The following is a 20,692-nucleotide window of genomic DNA, read 5'->3' on the forward strand; positions in this document are numbered from 1 at the left end:
AGTGAGCACGGGTTTGATGAGATAACCCTCGAGACTGACGGCTCCTTTCATCAGTTCAGCCCAGATATTAACAGAGCGCCAGCATTGTGTGTGAACCTCATCACTGGCTGTGCCCCTTGTGTTGACACGCCATATCTAACCAGCATCGATTTAGTATATGGAAAACCTAAATTAGACACTGAATAGTCTCAGTATCTTCTCCAGTGGTGTATCGCAGTTCAGGAACGCTTCTTCAGACGGGGCTCCGTTATCGCCACACCACTCTGTACTGGTCGAGTCCACCCCGACACGACATGGTTCTAACCCTTGCATTACACCCCTGCCCTCTTTTTAGAGGAAGGGCATATAGGCTTATAGGTTGCTAGGCGGTTTTAGGATACACTGAGCACCTATCTTCTCTTCTCTTTCTACTTATGGATGATTCTTCATCTCTCCATCACACATTACTAACTCTGCTTCCTCCCCGGAGTCTCTGTGACGTCACGTCTCATAGGGTCCATTGGACCTGGCTGTGTCTGATGCCTCCTGCCTGGTTTGATCCAGACTCTGAAACGTCTTCCTCTTTTGTGTCTCGACAGTAAGTCATCAGTGGCTAGCACGCTTTGATGGTTGAGTGTTGTGAAGCGTGAAGGACCTGCATGCTGAATGCTTCTCTTTCTCTCCATCAAACACATGCGGTGCACAGACGACTTTCTTTCATTCTTCCTGCAGGGCTTAACAGTGCACCATGCACTCAACAACACGACCCCTACTTACCCAAAACACACACATACACACTCACTCACACACATACACACTTACGCAAAAGGCAATAGTCAATACATACACTACCGTTCAAAAGTTTGTGGTCACTTAGAAATGTCCATATTTTTCAAAGTAAAGCACTATTTTTTTCAATGAAGATAACATTAAATGAATCATAAATCCTCTCTCTACATACAGGGCTCCAGACTGCGACCAAATGGTCGCATTTTGCACCTAAAATTAGACACAGTGCGAGTAAATTTTTCATCAACTCATGATGCGACCAGTAAATTAGCAGATTTCTTTTTTTTGTTATTAAATATTTTTGTTGTTTACAAACTTGTTCTACACTTCAGCCCACTACAGTTAGCGATAATGCCTGAATGACTGGTTTGCTAACCGACATTAACTCCAGAAGAAGAAAGGAGACGAAAACCGAAGAAGGCTGGCCAGTGTGTGTGGGGGGGGCTAATGTGTGAAAAGAGGCGCACCGCAGTGGAGACACAAGGGCGAGGGCCGCAGAGTGAGAGGTCAGAGGATCCTCACCACCGGCGTCCCGTCCGAGTTGAATCTCTGGGTCAACTCAGCCGACTCTCACATGTCTGCCTCTATAGACTGATGCTCACGGTAAACACATTGGATCGGGAGCGCGCGAGGATTTTGATAAAGTTAGCGGAAGGATTTAAGTGACAACATCCGGTTTTGCAAAGTTAGCGGAAAGAACCACGTGAAACAACATCCGTTTTTCAAAATAAGATGACGACAAATCATACACGAACATATAAAAGTAAACAATGAACTGATGTATCTTTATAGATCATTTCTGAGATTTAGCTTAAATTATGCTAACATTAAAACATTTTTACTGGACCAAGGAAGAGTTTATAAAAATTAGTCAGTCTTTTGTATGTTAAGAAAAGTCCTGTAAATAGATTTCCCCAAGAGTTCCAGGAAATGAATAATGCAGATGTGTTCCATACATATCTGAAATCCCCTACAATAGCAATCAAACAATTTTAATGTATCAATTAGGATATTTTTCAAAGTAAAAGTCCTAAATGTTTAAAGAAATCGGTAATTTCTTTAATGTTTGAGTTGCTTTATATATGTATTTCCTCAGTCCTAGGCAATAATGCTACACAATAAATAGAATGCTTCAATCGACTCGGTGATCGGTATTATCGGTGATCGGCAGATACTGATTTCAGATACGAAAATTACAGAGTGGCGGGTGGAGATTTCACCCTGTTATAATGGTAGGGGAAACACTGGAGTTGATAAGCGTGTCTTCTTGTCTGATCAATACACAACTGTGAGGTGTGTGAATGGACAGAGCGGCCAGCTGCTGATCACTCACTCACTCAATAGCTCGACCTGCACGAATAGACGGTGCGTGCGCAGCGCGGCAAAAAAAATTTTGGGGAGCACCGAAGACCCATTTTGACCCAGGAAAAACCCTGTGTGCGCCCCTAAATTTTCTGCTTGCGCCCCTAAAATTTTAAGTTAGGGGCCACTGTGCTCCTAGTAAAAAAAGTTAGTCTGGAGCCCTGACATAGATAATGTTGTAAATGACTATTCTCTGGTGTTTAATGAAATCTCTACAGAGGTGTGTAGAGACCCATCTCCAGTGTTCTAATGGTACATTTTTGTTATCGCCTGAGAAGACTAATGGAGGGGTAGAAAACCCCCTATGTGAGTGCAGCTGAAAACAGTTATGCTGGTGAGAGAAGCTATAAAACTGGCCTTCCTTTGAGCGACAAGTTTGAAGAACTAAATTAATATTTAAAATAAAAATCATTATCTCTAACCTTGTTAATGTCTTGACTAGATTTTCTATTCACTTGATAAATAAAAGTGAGTTTTCATGGAAAACACGGAACTTTTGAACCGTAGTGTACTTTTAAAAGGAAGCATCTGTTTGAAGAAAGAAGACCTTGTTATTTTACTCTCACTACCCTCTGCCAATGATTGGAAGTTATAAAAAAAAGGAAAACAATCGCCCAACCCTAGTTACAATGTATTCAGCAAATTAAGGTTTAACATATCAAATATACGACCGGTATAAATATCAGTTTCCTCTCAGCACCCGGAGGGGCGTGTCCTCGTCTGCATTTGATTGACAGCAGCCGGTAGGCTGCCAGCGCGACGCCTGAGAGAACGAGACAGCGCTGGTATAACACCTGCCGTGGGAATTGTTTAATGCTGTTGTGCAGCTGCTAAAACATAATGCATTATGAAGTATAGAACCTGAGAGTGACTGCTGTGAAACCGTCTAATATCACATCAGGACAAAATCGTGGAGAGGTATTTAAAGCTTCTCCTTATGCGTTTGTGAGAATTACACAACACCCCATGTGTCTGGGTAAAAGCATCCAATTTGCATATACGACAACCGCACGGCAACGGTTGTCAGGTGAAGACGGCGAGCAGGTAAAGGTCGGGGAGCAGAGGTAGCATAAGAGAGTTATGAGATGCAGTGGGGAGTGTAGGGTGTTCGGACCCTGTTGATAAGCAATGAATGATATTAGAGTATAAGCTGAAATATAACCAATTCGTCCTCCTCCAGGAGTGTATGCAATATATATAATCCTTCAAAATAAGACACAAAGACAGATATTGTGTTTTATAGTTTGATGGGTATTCAATTGCTATTCATCTCATCCTATCTGGATGCAACACGTTTTCTGTTTCCCGCAAGAACTCCGGGGGCTCGTCCCGGATGGGCTACTTTTTTCTCATAATGTTGACAGCTGTGATCAATGTCTGACCAAAAACAACAAATAACAGACTTCTCCACTTATATCACAGAGGAAATGATTGGTCTCTGGCTCAGCACTGCGTGTGACGGGTATATAAAACAGACCAGAGGTGTTACGCTACACATGTGAGTGCCATCTTTCTCCTAAACAAGGCAGCTGCTGGCTATAGGTTGCACTAACTTGTTGGAAGCCTGTTGTATTTCCCTCCTCAGGGGCTTGGCCACCGTTACAGTGATTAATTCCTGCTCTGGCATTACATAACACTACTGGTACAGATGCAGCTGATGTACTGTTTCCACTTTATGCGCCGCATGCAACAGTACATTGACGCTGCACTGCTGCTCTGATGTGCGATAGATGTTCAGAAATCATTAACCTCAATCGATTATTTTTCATTTTACTGTCCCATTGTTTTCAAGATGTTCAGTGCCAATGATGACATTTGTAAAAAAACAAAAACAGCTGTTGGTAACTTAAATCACAAAGTTATCTCGGCTATATCTTTATCCACCGACACAAAGCCACATTTTATGATGAATAGCGCTGAAATTGAATGTGCCGTACCATACACGTACACACAAGTGTCTCCCAGTGGACTGACAGGTAAACCAGTTGCAGTGAAGCTTGAGGCATGTTGAGGTGGGGAGACCTAGCAACAAGTTAAGGGTTTTCATATGTACCGTTTAACTGAAAATTAGCTGGGTTTTATTGTTAAATTACAAATGTGTAACAAAGAAAATGTTTAGTTTTTTTGCCGATTGTCGAGTATAAACCACGGACTGTATGACATTTGCATAAAGCCTCGTCACCCGGAGGTTTATGAAGAGCCGCTGTGAAGCTCACACAGGGCTGCAGGCTTGATACAACCACTCTCTATTCATGCTCAATGTCGAGCTCTTGTTTTGAAGGGCAACAGCAGAAAAGCCAATCTCAATTCATGCTCAACGTTGAGCTTTTGTTTTGAAGGGCAACAGCGTAAAAAGCCGATCTCACGGAGATGGGCTTTTGGCAAAACGCCAAGAATCAGCGAGTCGTCAATAATCTTGGCCGTCGCCATATTGGCAGATACAGATTGCTTTTGTTGTTTTGTAACAGCTGCTCAACGTGACCCCAGAACTCAACCACTCGGTATAAACCGGCAAGAATATAATTAATTAAAGTTTCTCACCAACACGACATTTGAACACATCAGAACGTGATAACTTTGCCCAGTACTTTTCACTGAACAATGCCCAATGGAACTTCAGTTGTACTGTACTAATGCTGCTAACAGTGTGGCTATCGTTACTAGCTTGTTTCCTCAATTTCAACATGGATTTTGTAACATTATCTGGAATCAGCGACTAGAAAAGCATGAATGCTGATTTATGTTCCAGCCCCTAGAGATGCTGCTATAGGCGTATAAGCTGCTGGCTCTCCTGAAGGTTTCTTTCCTTTTTTCCCCAGTGAAAGGATTGTTTTACTTTTCCTTGATCCGATGTGAGTTTCTGGGTCAGGGATGTCGTATATGTACAGATCGTAAAGCCCTCTGGGGCAAATTTGTCATTTGTGATTTTGGACTGTACAAAATAAACTGAATTGAATTGAATACACGTCAACAAACACAAGGAAATGGGACCAAATGCTTCCTCGTGGCCTGCATTGCAGACTGAGCTGTTTGACCCAGCATTATCCATAGAGTGCTATTAATAAGTCAGTGCCCAGTCAGCAAATGGTACACACCGGAAGGTATCTCCAAACCAGTCACAAACACAGTCACAGTCCCAGACAGGCGCATTACCAGTTGGGAACAGCAGGGGGATCGATACACAGGATGACTCAGGTTACACAGACCACAGCTCTAAACAGACCATAGGCCCCCAAACCGCACATATAGGGTCTGAGATGTAACACTCCAGCTCTGTATTAACCGACCAGCGCTGGAAAGAGCAAGCCGAGGACGGAGAGGCTGGATGTCTAAGTGGCTTGACACTTTAGGAATACAAAATGACTTCGGGGGGAAAAAGGGGGCCGAGCCATTACCACCTCCAACACACAGGGTCACCTGGACAATGAACCAACGTGGAGCATTCAGCCTGGTGTTTTAATAAATACATCACGTCACTATGTTTTTCCCTAGAGGTTGGCACAATTAGCCTGAATCACTCCACACATATTTTATTTGTGTAAAATAGAAGAAAAACAACAGCAACATGTGCCAACATGCGTGGAGGAGATGGCTGCAGCATCAGGTTGTTGTGAGTAGAACTCTTAAACTGCCATATATCTTCAAGTCAATGTGAGAGACGTGAAGCTAACTGCTCATAGCAACCGCTAGTGCAGCTTTCGTGTCAACTGAAAATGTTGTCGGCAGGACTGACTCCAGCAAAACAAAAGAAAACCACTGATGGCGATTTCCACTGAATGATTGATGTTTTGATGGATTGCTGGCCGACAAAGTTGAATGATACCCATGATGTATGAAACATGTATGTTTGTGCTGTCAAACGGAGAGAATGGGAGCAGGTTAGGTATGAAAGGTATGAATCCTAAAAGTTGTCGCGTACATGTTAGATTGAGCTGAACATTTCAATATTTAAATCAAGTTTTTACGATAACAAATGAGGAACTTATTGAGTGCCTAAAGAAAGGAAAAGATCAAGAAGGACTCCCCTTCTAAAAAAACAGCTAGCATCAGCCCAATGTAAAACTGAATTAATAAAATAATAATAATACTTAAAATGTATATCGCGTTTTTCTAGACACTCAATAAATAGGAGTTCTGAAAGGTAGGGAGTGGCCAAGTTCTTTAGGGCTTTGTAGGTGGCGAGTAATATTTTGATGATGAGTATTTCAGATTTATTGCAGTTGAGTTTGAGAAACCAAGGTGATGGTCTTGGAGGAGAAGTAGAGTTGGGTGTCGTCAGCGTAGCAGTGGAAGTCGAGACCATGACGACGGATGATTCGTCCGAGGGGAAGGATGTAAATGAGGAAGAGGAGGGGACCAAGCACAGAACCTTGCGGGACACCGTGGGTGACTGGGGATTTACAGTTGTTTATGGCAATGAATTGATGGCGGTCTGAGAGATATGAGGTGAACCAGGAAAGGGCAGTGGCCAGTTATGCCAAGGGAGTATTGGAGACGTGAGAGGAGGTTGGAGTCGAAGGCGGCACTGAGGTCAAGGAGGATGAGGATGAGGATGGTGAGGAAGCCAGAGTCAGCAGCCAGAAGTATATCATTTGTGATTTTCAGGAGGGTGGTTCCTGTGCGGTGTTTTGAACTGAAGCCGGATTGGAAGGGTTCGTAGAGATTATGGAGATGGAGGTGGGACTTGAGTTCTGATGCAACAGCTCAGATTTTGGACAGGAAAGGGAGGTTCGAGATGGGCCGGTAGTTGTTGGGTATGTCAGGGTCAAGACCAGGTTTTTTTTAGCACTGGGGGGTGACAGCAGCGAGCTTGAGTGGGGAGGAAATGAGACCAGAGGACACACTGACTGTAGGGTGGCAAGCTAACAGCTAGCTGAAGAAGCAGCAGTCAGACTGTAGGGTGGCAAGCTAACAGCTAGCTGAAGAAGCAGCAGTCAGACTGTAGGGTGGCAAGCTAACAGCTAGCTGAAGAAGCAGCAGTCAGACTGTAGGGTGGCAAGCTAACAGCTAGCTGAAGAAGCAGCAGTCAGACTGTAGGGTGGCAAGCTAACAGCTAGCTGAAGAAGCAGCAGTCAGACTGTAGGGTGGCAAGCTAACAGCTAGCTGAAGAAGCAGCAGTCAGACTGAAGGGTGGCAAGCTAACAGCTAGCTGAAGAAGCAGCAGTCAGACTGTAGGGTGGCAAGCTAACAGCTAGCTGAAGAAGCAGCAGTCAGACTGTAGGGTGGCAAGCTAACAGCTAGCTGAAGAAGCAGCAGTCAGACTGTAGGGTGGCAAGCTAACAGCTAGCTGAAGAAGCAGCAGTCAGACTGAAGGGTGGCAAGCTAACAGCTAGCTGAAGAAGCAGCAGTCAGACTGAAGGGTGGCAAGCTAACAGCTAGCTGAAGAAGCAGCAGTCAGACTGTAGGGTGGCAAGCTAACAGCTAGCTGAAGAAGCAGCAGTCAGACTGTAGGGTGGCAAGCTAACAGCTAGCTGAAGAAGCAGCAGTCAGACTGTAGGGTGGCAAGCTAACAGCTAGCCGAAGAAGCAGCAGTCAGACTGTAGGGTGGCAAGCTAACAGCTAGCTGAAGAAGCAGCAGTCAGACTGTAGGGTGGCAAGCTAACAGCTAGCTGAAGAAGCAGCAGTCAGACTGTAGGGTGGCAAGCTAACAGCTAGCTGAAGAAGCAGCAGTCAGACTGAAGGGTGGCAAGCTAACAGCTAGCTGAAGAAGCAGCAGTCAGACTGTAGGGTGGCAAGCTAACAGCTAGCTGAAGAAGCAGCAGTCAGACTGTAGGGTGGCAAGCTAACAGCTAGCTGAAGAAGCAGCAGTCAGACTGTAGGGTGGCAAGCTAACAGCTAGCTGAAGAAGCAGCAGTCAGACTGTAGGGTGGCAAGCTAACAGCTAGCTGAAGAAGCAGCAGTCAGACTGTAGGGTGGCAAGCTAACAGCTAGCCGAAGAAGCAGCAGTCAGACTGTAGGGTGGCAAGCTAACAGCTAGCTGAAGAAGCAGCAGTCAGACTGTCCGCACCAGGACAGTTGAGAGGCTCTCAGGCCACCCGCCTCAGAGCAGTAGCATGGACAGGAGTATCCAGCGGGGAGCCGATTGGCTCATTGGTAGCCGCCGGCTAGCGAGAGACTGCCAGCTAGTTGCAGAGTGAGTAGATGGTAGCGGTGGAGAGCAGGTGTAACAGGTAAGCATAACAAATCGAAGCATTTGCAGAAGAATCGGCTATTGACCTTAACTACACTGTTAAATGAAATAAAATAAATCAGATGTATGTTACATTGTAAATAAGGTAGAATCAAACAAAAAACTGTCGCAGACGGAGCGTTAGACTAGAAAAAAAAGGCCATTGAGTCGAGCTATTAGTCTCATGGCCGATACCTCTAAATACTGTTGTTTTGTTTGTTCTGTATTGTATTGTGTTGAAATGTATATTTTGTGGAAGCACTGAGAGACACTTTACCTCGTCAAATTCCTTGTTTGTTCAAACTTACTTGGCCAATAAAACTGATTCTGATTCCGATAATATCCTCAGAGACTCAGTTCCTAGTCAAGAGCTGCAGCAAACCCAAAACACTCACTGCCCAAACAAAGCTTCGATCCCCGACACAGATAGCGGTTTTAATAGTTGTACAATCCTCGTTATATCATACAAACTGAAAACTACGAAGCACCATTGCAGTTTAGTGTAACACTTCCATAAATGTGGAATAATTATATTTAAAAGGACTTGTTAAAATGGATGCAGCAGAGGGGAAAGTATCCCAACTCTGTCTCCCTCGTACGGGTCAAACACAATCATTGTAACTTCGTGCCCTGAGACGAGTTCGCTGTTAGAAATGTGTTGTTCCCGAGGCCCAATGTGAACAAATCCTGATGACATCACCAGACATTTTACCACTTTCCACTAGAACTCCTCCAGCAGACAACAGACAGTTGTGTTCACAGGGTGAGTGGTACCAGCCATGAACAGATATTTAGATTTTAGAGCGTGAGATTGAAATTAAAACACATACACAACTGTGCAAGACTTCCTTTTCTCTCTCTTCCAAGGAAAATAGAGTAAACAACATTTTAGCCTGTAGCAATGAGCACGGCTAGCAGGTTAGCGTTCCTCTGGAGCCCCTCCACACACACATAGATAGATATATAATATGTTGCCACGAGCATTTCACGGAAATGCATTCTCGTCGTGGATGGATACGCCCCTGAAAACAGCAATTAGATCATTATAATCAATTTGTGTTAAAGGATTCCAACACATTGTTCTAATGTGCAATCAATGTGCATCATACCCATTACACGAGAGGATGATGTCACTCAAAACAACACGTCAGAATGGAAGCACCGGCCCGATAGAACGCTCAAATCACACACCCCGCCACAACAATGCGAGCTCCACCAACAGTGCGTCTCACTGGCTGGCAGGTGCAGCCTCCGAGTGGACTGACCGGCAGTCAGCCTTCCCATAGGCTACGGTCCGATGAGGGAAGCCAGCCAGGAACGGGCATTAGCCACGCTAGCGCGGCTAGCAGGGCTAACGGGATGCATGCACACGCGATACCTGCGACGCGTGACACGACGCAGCACAGATCCCTCCCACCCGCAGGGACACGAGTCCACGAGGCCAGGACGTCGGTCCAAATCCATCGTCTCTGGGTTTGGTCGTGGCAACACGGACAGGTTGATGAAAAGACGGATGGATGGAGGGATGAATGGGAGGGAAGGAGGGAAGGATGCAGAGGTCGAGAGCTCACCAGTTTGCCTTCTTCTTTTCTCTCCACCTCTTTCAGCACGTTATCCAGGCTATGTGTGTGTGTGTGTATGTGTGTGTGTGCGTGTATGCATGTATGCGTGTGTGTGTGTGTGTGTGTGTGTGTATGTGTGTGTGTGTGGTGAGCCGGCAAGGGAGACACACCGCTACATCCCCTCCTCTTCCTCTCTCTCTTACACTCCTTCTCTCTCCTCCCTAGCCTTTATTTAATTATTTCGGCCCCCCTTTCTCTCTCTCTCTCTCTCACTCTCTTTCTCTCTCGCTCCTCACAGCTGATGGAGTCTCCTTGCTTTTCTCAAGGCTGTTCGATTCTCCGTCCGATCCTCCCGTCTTCTTGTTATCCTCGATTAGTCCTCTCACTGGTTTTTTTGGCGTGGCAGGAGGATGCAAAAATAGAAGAGCGATAGAAAAACTAAATGCTGTGCCTGCCTTGTTTATTGAGAGCTGCTATCTGCATCGTACAATGCCCCCTCTCTCTCTCTCTCTCTCTCTCTCCCTGTCTTTCACTTTCACACTGTATGCCCCTCGCCCGCCCGCCTCTGTGCCTTGTGTGATGCAGCAGCACTGTATAGGCTCCGCCCCCGGAGAGACAGCGGTGCCACACAGCTGAGAGAGAAAGAGAGGGGGATGATGCTGGGAAAGCGTGGTGTCAGAGTGGGAGGGGGGAAGAGGCGGGTGGGGCTGTGGGTGGATGAACAGTGCTTGGTGATGGGGGAGGGAGGGGGGGGAGGAATCCGGTGCAAGGCAGGGCAGCATCATCCAGGATTTGAAAACCTCCCACCCTTTCCCTTCGTTCACTCTCTCTCTCTCTCTCTCTCCACACAGAGGGGGGTCTGTTCACGCACGCACACACACACACACACACACACATACACTTCAAAGCTGAAAAATAAATGATTTGAGAAGCAAGCTGCTTTTAAGGGGAGCCTTGTCTATTGTCCTCAGCTCTACCTTTTGATCCGGCGTTTAAGGACAAATGTCAGTTTAAAGCAGAGTTGATGGCAAAAAAAAAAAAAAATATGTATTTTATTTTGGTAAAATGAATTTACCATAATCATATGGGACCATAGGTCATTTCTTTTTATAAAGTAAGCCTTTTGCTTAATAGGAAATTAGCCATTTTTTCCACTTGTTGCGCTAATTTAAACTTTTCTAAACAAAATTGCTGCCTTTAAGATGGTCAAAAATGAATTTAAAAGTAGTTAAAATCTTAGATTTTATATTGCAATTGGGGTTGGCACATCGGCTTATTAGCGCCCCCTACTTCCGCATTGTTTACGCTGTTGATATCCTCGGCAACTAACGAAACTCAGTGGGTTCCTAAACTGTGGGGCGCGCCCCTCTAGTGGGGCGCAGTGGTACTACAGGTGGGGGCGCAGGAGGAAATGCAGAAAGACGTTTATTGATGACTTCACATATTACACAAGTTTAAAGTACACAGACGTAAAATAAAACTAAGAAATTAATAAATACACGTTGGAATGCGTGTACCGTCGTGTACATGTTTACATTACGCCGTTAGCAGTAAACTAAGGCGTGGTTGAGATGAAGTTTATCCAAAATGTACAACATTTGATATGCACGATGCTCTTGTATTATGTGTGTATCATATATGTCTTCTAAATAAATCCAAGAGTTATCTTGAATACATAAACCAGCTATACGGTGATGTGGAATTAGCTCTACAAAGGTCAGGAATCTTCAGACAGCCGCAAATGTGCTCTTTTATAGATAAAAGCGGTTGAGAATAAGGTAGATATACTTGTATTTTTTAAAGCGAGACTCTTTTTTAAATGACAAACCATCGCAAAAGTCAGATAACCAAAGTTATCTTGAACCTAAAAACCTTTTGATGCTTCGTCGGCATAGTTCATCAGAAGATATCAGACACAGGGTCCCTCCCTCCTCCGCCCTCTCATTCATTCTCCCCCTCTCCTCAAAAAAATTTATCTGACTCTCATTTGCTGACTGTTTCCCAAAGCTGCAGCGCTCACCAGCTAGAAAATCATACACTCTCAATTTCACAAACTTCTGTTGGCTGGACTCCACCTCCGGGTCCAAAAGTGCATCATCTAACTGTAACTCTGTGACTCATGGCTGACTCGGGGTCGGAGACGCATGAGCCCTCACCTGCATCCACTTTGTGCTCGCACTACAGCCAGGTGTGCCAGGGGGAGGGATGCCTAACCTAGTTTAACAGTGCCATTGGGGATCCCTCAGGGGGATGGATAGTGGAAGCCGAGAGGGGTTTACTCACTGTCTTCTCCGGGGCAGGGCATGCCGGGCTGAGCCGGGACGCTGGGGAAGACTGCGGGAGAAAGGCATGAACAAAAGATGATTTAAATTTGTGCTGTGAGAACAATATGCTAAACACAATCCCTAACCCTCAACCGTCTGCCATCCACATGATGAACACCCTGATTATGTATTCATTGAACAATCTGGGGAAAAAACATGAATAAATGGCAAAATGGGGAATATTTAATAATTTATGTTTGTGTGTCTATTCTCTGGTCTTCTGAAGTTGCCCACTGTGGCCACAAGTTAAGTATTAATGATCATAAAATGCTAACTCACCGTGCAGCAGTAGACCGGACCTCTTGGTGCGATTGTAAATACGAAAGGCCTCCTCCAGCTCCAGCTCAGACGAGATGGTACACGGGTCTCCTTTCACCAACGCAACGCACAACAAGTTCATCAACCAGACACACTCACAACAACAAGAACCAAGAGTCACATTTATTCAAGAAAGCTAAACTACAAAAATACCATGAGTAATACCATAAGTAATACCATGAGTAATACCATGTGTAATACCATAAGTAATACCATGAGTAATACCATAAGTAATACCATGAGTAATAAGTAATACCATGAGTAATACCATGAGTAATACCATAATTAGTACCATGAGTAATACCATAATTAGTACCATAAGTAATACCATAATTAGTACCATGAATAATACCATACGTAATACCATAAGTAATACCATGAGTAATACAATAAGTAATACTATAAGTAATACCATGTGTAATACCATGAGTAATACTATAAGTAATACCATAATTAGTACCATGAATAATACCATAATTAATACCATAAGTAATACCACGAGTAATACCATAAGTAATACCATGAGTAATACCATGAGTAATACTATAAGTAATACAATAAGTAATACCATAAGTAATACCATAAGTAACAATATAAGTAATACCATAAGTAATACCATGAGTAATACAATAAGTAATACTATAATTAAGAGCCACTGAAGTGCTAATGTGTTTTTATTCAAGTCGTGAAGGATGTGACTTTCTCACGGACCCCATGCTGTGAGGCTCCACCCACCTTCGTCATCGATCCACTTGAGTGTGATGGGCTGTTGCTTAGCCACGCTGCACATCTTTCTCACCTCCTTGTGCAACTCCACGAAGGTTACCGTGGCTGCCAGGTCCGCAATCAGCATGTCCCTGGAAGCACACACACACACACACACACACACACACACACACACACACACACACACAGAGTAAATGTCAAGATGTGGTCTCTTTGTGGACGTGGAGCAGAGATCAGGAGATCCCTCACGGGGGTTTCAAGAGTAAGTGAGGAAGCCACTCTTTTACTATTGAATTCAAAGTACACTGATCTCATCTGGAAAAAAGACACACAGCACGTGTTAAGCAAACGTGTTAATATTAACATGTAATATGAACATGACATTTCTCCCCTGGGGATGAACACAGTAATCCCTCATCATATCTGCAGTCCCCTCCTCCGCCAACTGGTTCATCCACGTCTTCGTAAAAACACCCTCGCAGGCTAGCAGCGTCGGACGGGGTGTGTAAGCAGGTCTTTAGTTGAGGTTTTGCGTCTTTACGAAAATCCCGTATTTCTTCCGGAACTTTCATTAAACTTGCCGTGTCGTCTGGCCGAGTGTTAGCATTAGCTCCACCATCTTGTACGTGTTCCGTAGAGCTGTATTTTGTATTTTATTCATTTTGATTCTCTCCAATCGTGCCGTTTTGTTTATTTGTGTCCTGTTTCCTCATTGTTGCCCCACTTACCGGACAGATTATTCGCAATAAATTGTATTTTTACCGTTGCATTGAAAATGCGGAAGGTTATGTTTTGATTTCCGTGTATTTATTTATTGATTTATTTATTTGTATGCGTGTTACTCGCATAACTAAAAAAGTATTAAACCGAATCGCATGAAATTTGGTGGGATGACTGGTTATTATCCGGGGACCATTTGATTAGATTTTGGGATCGATCGGGTCAAAGGTCAAGGTCATAAAAAGGTCAAAATCTTCTTTTTACCATAGCGCGGTCAATTTTTATTCAATTGGCATGCAACTAATGCCAAAATGTTCATAATTCAAGATTCAAGATTCAAGATGTTTTATTTGTCACATACACACATGTGTGTGTGTGTGTGTGTGGCCTGACCGCAGCAGCTGAAACAGATTCAATGCCCAATCTTGTGATATGCGAAGGTATGCGCTCTACCGAGTGCCCGTTCTAGTTGATTGTTTATTAGGGAGTAGTTGAGTGGAGTGCTAACGAGAGCGTGTCCGCTAGGCGCGGCTAGATTGCTACACGGGCTGACTTGGTGGGACGCTGGTATGGCTGCAACGACGAATCGATGAAATGTGATTATTAAAAAGAGTTGCCGACGAATTTCATTATCGATTAATTACGTTGCACGATTATTAAGCCGCTCGTTAAGTGGCGGAGATGTTCGAGGTCGTTGAGTTGAGCGCAGCGGAGGAAGAGGAAAGACCATCGGAGGGAGCCGTAACGTCGGATCAATCAGGACGACCCGAGTCATCACAGTCACCCCGTTTCACACGGGGAAAAATCAATAAAGTCTGTTAATTGCAAGTTATGCAAAAGCGACATGGCGCGGCACGGGAGCCCCGGGGTGATGACTCAGCACCTAGAACCTAAACATGTCGGAGTCCTTGATGAGGACTCCGACATGTTTACTCGCTATCCAGTTTGACGAGTTAGCGTTAGCTCTTTAATATCGGGCGTAAAGAGGGGTGGTGTAGTTTGCGAGCCTTTTCTGGCTTATTAACTTCTCAATCTGTGGTCATGTCTATATTCTGTGTTTTGTCCCATATCGGTTGTTGTTGGCAAATATATTTGTGTGTGTTTTGTACTTTTTTATTTTATTTTAAAGTTATTTTATCGCACTTGATCTCATTAAGCTGTGTTTAAAATGTGGTGTATCAATGAACTGTGAGTGTCAGTGAGTGAGTGTGTGTGAGTGAGTGTGTGAGTGTGTGTGAGTCTGAGTGTGTGTGATTGTGAATGTGTGTGAGTCTGAGTGTGTGTGATTGTGAGTGTGTGTGAGAGTGTGTGAGTCTGAGTGTGTGTGATTGTGAGTGTGTATGAGAGTGTGTGAGTCTGAGTGTGTGTGAGAGTGTGACTGTGTGTGAGACTGAGTGTGTGTGATTTTGAGTGTGTGTGTGTGTGTGTGTTTGTATGTGAGTGTGTGTGTTTGTATGTGCGTGCGTGCGTGAATTCATATAGAGAGGAAATCAACACCCTTCAGTGTGGCGCTCAGAGCTCAACCTGCTGCTCAGTCGAGCCGATTGTTGATTTTTAGAACAAAAGGAGGTCCTTCATATAAAAAGCCTCAGCCAGCTCCAACCTGCTCACCTGCTGCTCACCTGCTGCTCTCTGGCCCGATACAGAACCATCAGCTGCCGACCCGCACCACGTCAGCTTCTCCTCCTGACTCACCTCGTCCTCCACCGTATAATATATATATACGTTAACGTCGCTAAATGGAGCTAAAACCTGAATGAATAACCTTGTAATCAATAAATGACATATATATATATATATATATATATATAAATATGTACATATATATATTAAAATATGTGTATATATATATATATATATATATATATGACATGTGCATGTTCAGCCGCTCTGCTGCTAGCTGCAGTATTTATACACGCAGCTGCTAAAAATCAGGTTTTTAATGTGAACTGGGCCAAAGAAACAGCCGGATACGTGTTTGTGTTGTACCGTCAACAAATATCACCGCCGAGAACATGCGCAGGAGCTACAGTGACTGGGCCCACGGAGGTGTGTCTGACAGGAGTGTGTGTTGGTGTGTGTGTTGGTGTGTGTGTGTGTGTGTGTTTATGGCAAGTGTTAATTGAACTCTGACAAGGTGCAAGGAGCAACGACAGCTTGCTTCCCAGCAGGCATTGCTTCACGCAGGCAAAAACCCACGCAAATCAAAGTGGAACAAATGTGTCACACACACACACACACGAGGGTTATGCCTATATGTATTTTTACACTTGTGTTTTTTGACATGTGATCAACCTAAACCGTAATGATGCTTATGCAACATCCTTAAACATATGATGTGCAACAGGGGTCTCCTACTTCATGTGTTCTCTGTCCTCCATGTTAAGAATCCCCTCCACTCTCAACCTGAAGGTGTGTGTGACGAGAGGACACGCACACTGTGGCTGACCCTTGCACCGGAAACCCTCGAGCGCTGAGCACCCCAAGGGATCGGCCATGCTCGAGAACATTTGGCCACCTGCTCAACATGCTGATCTTTGGCCCCTCTAATCGGAAACGCTCCATCAACGCTCGCTCAAACGCAGTTCAACGGTCACTGCGCGATGGCATGTTGTGATTATGACACGACGATGCAACACGTTTAATTTAACTTTATCCCGGGAAACTCTATTAAAACTGATAGGTCATTTAAATGGATCCAGCTGTGGATGTATGCTATGTTTAATATGCTGGACTTCATATGATGACGACAACGTGCAGACGGCTAGAGCTAAGTATCCGAATGCTACGTTGGTAGCGCTGGAAGAGACAGTTATCCAGACGTCGTCGGGGAAAGTCACCGAGCTGTGTGAGCCTACGGGTGATGTCATGTATAAATATTAGGGCTGTCAATCGATTAAAAAAAATTAACTAATTAATAAAGTTAAAAGTTCCTTCTTTTTAAAGACAAAACTTCACACAGAGCTGTGTTTTCAAAGAGGCTCGTATTTAATATCGTGGATGATAAATTGTTTCTTCAGTGAAACATCAGATTAGTAAAAAAAAAAGAAGTATATTGAGACCCCATTGGTCCTGTCATCTTTAACATTGAACAGCAGCCCATTCAATGTTTAATGTTCAACAAACAAACATAAAGTGCCTCACACTTAAACTTGGAAAACAATATTAATTCTAATAATTTTCTGGAGGTTTTAATTGAAATATGTTAGTAAATATAAAGGTAACAGGAGGTAAATATATATATGATATTGATGTTATGAACCCGAACACGAGGGCGATAGATGATCAGACGTGTGTGGGACGTCCTCAACAAGTATAAAGCAGAACTAGTGGTTATTTATTCCGTGGTGGATGAAGGAGATGATAACTGTTTCCACGGAGTAAAGCCAGAGAGATAAGCCCCGCCCCCTTTAGGCGCGAATAAACCACAAATAGTCAGGCGAGTAAAGCGTCGTGAATACTTCCTGGGTTTTGTAATGCTACTGAAACGCAGTTAGTGTATCAACCCTTCTTCCCAATCACAAAACACTTAATAACTTATAATAATAATAATCATAATAATACATCTTAAAGACCTACACTGTCTGCGCAAAAATCTGTAGCCAAAAGCCTTGACATGATTTGTAAAATAAGACCTTGATACATATTCTACATACCATGCCATTCAAGATTATATTAAAAACTGAGTGGATTAGTCAGAGTTTAATGGGGCCACATTGAGGCCCTTTGTATACACACACGTCCAAAAATACATGTGAGGGCATCGCCCAGCCAACAGCACTTCTGACCCAATTCAGAGTTCTCAGGAAGTTCAGTAAACTGCAACCATGTCAACAATAGAGATAACGTGTTCCAGAAAGGAAACATGCCAGATTCAGCTGCAGCGACGGTAAATGGTGTGTGTCGGTCGGTGACCCCCGCGGCCATGAGCCTCTTAGTGCCTAGTGCCACTCAAACTGAATACATCCACTGTGGTAGGACAGACAGGGTTCATACACATGGAAACCAATGGGGTTCCAGGACTTTTACAGGACTTTAAAACAAATGTCCATGACCAAACATTATTTGAAATCTCGGTGTATACATGAAAAAGTGAGAAAATGTCGTATTTAGACTACCACAGACAAGTTAATATTTACAAGGTTGCAAGGTTTCATATATATATATATATATTATATTATATATATATTATATTATATGTATGTATATAATATATATAATATAGGTAGTCTCTATCCCACACTTGGCATTGCGAGGTTTCATATATGTATATAATATATTTATATTATATATTTAATATTGTATATACATATATAATATATTTACATAATATACATATATATTATATGATATATACATGTTATATCATATATATTATAATATCTATATATGTATAAGTTTGTGTATATATATAAGTTTGTATATATATATATATATATCAGGGCTGATTTAGAAGTGTTGATAGCATTTTGAGTTATTTTTAACAATGAAACAACATTTTTTAAATTATTGATGATATAACATCTCAAAGTTCTGTCATATTATTTCGTCTACAGCTTAAAACACGTGTCAAAACGTGCAGTTAATTTACTCTTTGATTATATAAAATCACTCAACTCGAGATACCACGAGACAATACCACAACAATCTATTGTGCTCGTTTCATTTCCTTTTTTATTTTGTATATTTGCTTTAATCCTTATTGTTGTGAAGGTGAACACAGGTGGGGTGAACTACGTCGGAGTGCAGTGTCACTCTCACTGACCTAGCTTGAGCTCAGGAGCACACAGCGCCGGAGACTCCACAGGTGTTTCCCTCGTCATCGTCCCCCGCCGGCCAACGTCACCGTCGGCTTACTGTGACATAATACGATGACGTAACGTCACTTACCTGCCGTAGTGTGCTTTAATTTTCACCAAATCCGACGAGTCCAAGTCCATGACGGATCCGTTTGCCGCTACCATATGCATTGCGCACAGTTTGGTGTAACGTCGTTACCTTCCCAACTAGACCGGCCCAAACTAGTTTTTACCAGCTAACTAGTCAAGCTGGCCGTTACATAACACCACGAGGAGTAACGTCCCGTCCGCGACTCTCGAACTAAAAAAAGTTTGTCGAACTCCTGGGGAAGTGTATTTCGTCAATGATAGCGGTCTCTCCGGAAGGAGGAGTAGTCAAGCGACAGGTTTTATGTAACCACATCCGGTTTTGTATTTCAAAATAAAATTCATCCGCTGAATGTGGCTACGCATTTAAGACGAGCTCTTTTATTTTGTGAAATCGAAACCCCGGTTGTGTTTAGAGAGCTCGGTTGACTTGACATGTTTTATTGCTCACTATGGTTACCGGGAATCCAAATTCACCTGTCCTTCTGTTTCTGACGGGACACGTCGAGAAAACCGTCGGTAGCGTCGCATGTTCGGTGCTGCAGACGGTGTAAGGTAGTTCAGCGTGAGTTTAATGTGGATTTATTAAAGGTCGCACGGTGGTATTGGTCTCTCTTCTCCTCATACAGGTGGTCTGTCCACCTAACTTCTTCTGTGGTATATGTACTCTTTTATTGTAACGTCCTTGTCATATTCCTGCGTTAGAGGGCGTGTCTTTTCATTCCCTGAACTCGCTAATTTATTTTTATAATATCAACATGATTTTGTAAAATTAATAAATTAATAAAATCCTTAAGGGTGAACGGTTGTCTTTTCTCCACACAAAAAAGTCAAAAAAATGAACATCCAGGAGTAGTGAATTCAAGGTGGTTGTTCACAAGCGCCACCTGCTGGTTGATTGAAGAACAACATCAGAAAGACATTGGCGAGGCTGTATCAATGATTATCAACTTAACCAACTTCAAAGAATCTTCATTAACCATCTTTTTATAACTGTCTTTGCATTTTATTATTGTTTATTTAAATGTAAAGGTATTGTAGATGCATTTATATAAATGTAAAAGTACAAGCACATTTCTAAAAATATTATAACATTAATCCATTTAATTGAATGATATTTATTATAACCAACATTACTGTATCAAAGATCAAACGCAAGTTATTACAATAACTTTGTTCAAAGCCTTTAGAAGGACACAACTCTGGTCCAGTGGTTGGACAGTATAACTATATATATATATATATATATATATATATATATATATATATATATATATATATACAGGACTGTCTCAGAAAATTAGAATATTGTGATAAAGTTCTTTATTTTCTGTAATGCAATTTAAAAAATATTAAATATTAAAAGAATAAAAGGCTTGCAATATTTCAGTTGATTTGTAATGAATCCAGAATGCATGACATTTTTGTTTTTTTAATTGCATTACAGAAAATAAAGAACTTTATCACAATATTCTAATTTTCTGAGACAGTCCTGTATATATACATATATTGAATGCCCTTAGTTGACCAGTGGTTGAGTGAGTTTCCCTCTGCTGCCACCAGGTGTGTCTATTAAATTAGAAATAGAAATTTTCAGCCAATAATTGAACAAAGCTATGTGACAATATTATGTATACATTATATATATATATATCAAATATACTATATGATATATATATATATATGATATATATATATCATATATATATTATATGCATACGTAAAAGATGAAGAAAGATGAGAAAAAATGATAAGTATAAGTACAATAGGTATGTAGAATGATGTGTCTTCACAGTTACACATTTACGATGTAACTGTTAATTAATTAATGTCTTATGAACAATACAAATAACCTTT

At 42.6% G+C, this 20,692-nt stretch overlaps 1 protein-coding gene across 1 annotated transcript in view; it reads right to left on the bottom strand.

Annotated features, from left to right (window-relative positions):
• prkcz (protein kinase C, zeta) overlaps positions 1-19,091 on the bottom strand; it is a 96,558-nt gene extending 77,467 nt beyond the window's left edge. The window contains exons 1-4 of the mRNA XM_056423515.1: positions 18,840-19,091; positions 13,239-13,360; positions 12,465-12,554; positions 12,145-12,195 (exon numbers count right to left, since the gene is read on the bottom strand). Coding sequence (XP_056279490.1) covers positions 12,145-12,195; positions 12,465-12,554; positions 13,239-13,360; positions 18,840-18,919 — 343 coding nt within the window. The 5' untranslated portion in view covers positions 18,920-19,091. The remainder of the gene's footprint in view (positions 1-12,144; positions 12,196-12,464; positions 12,555-13,238; positions 13,361-18,839) is intronic.
• Between the last annotated feature and the right edge of the window lie 1,601 nt (positions 19,092-20,692).

The sequence above is a fragment of the Pseudoliparis swirei genome, chromosome 9 (assembly GCF_029220125.1).
Source record: "Pseudoliparis swirei isolate HS2019 ecotype Mariana Trench chromosome 9, NWPU_hadal_v1, whole genome shotgun sequence".
Lineage (NCBI taxonomy): Eukaryota > Metazoa > Chordata > Actinopteri > Perciformes > Liparidae > Pseudoliparis > Pseudoliparis swirei.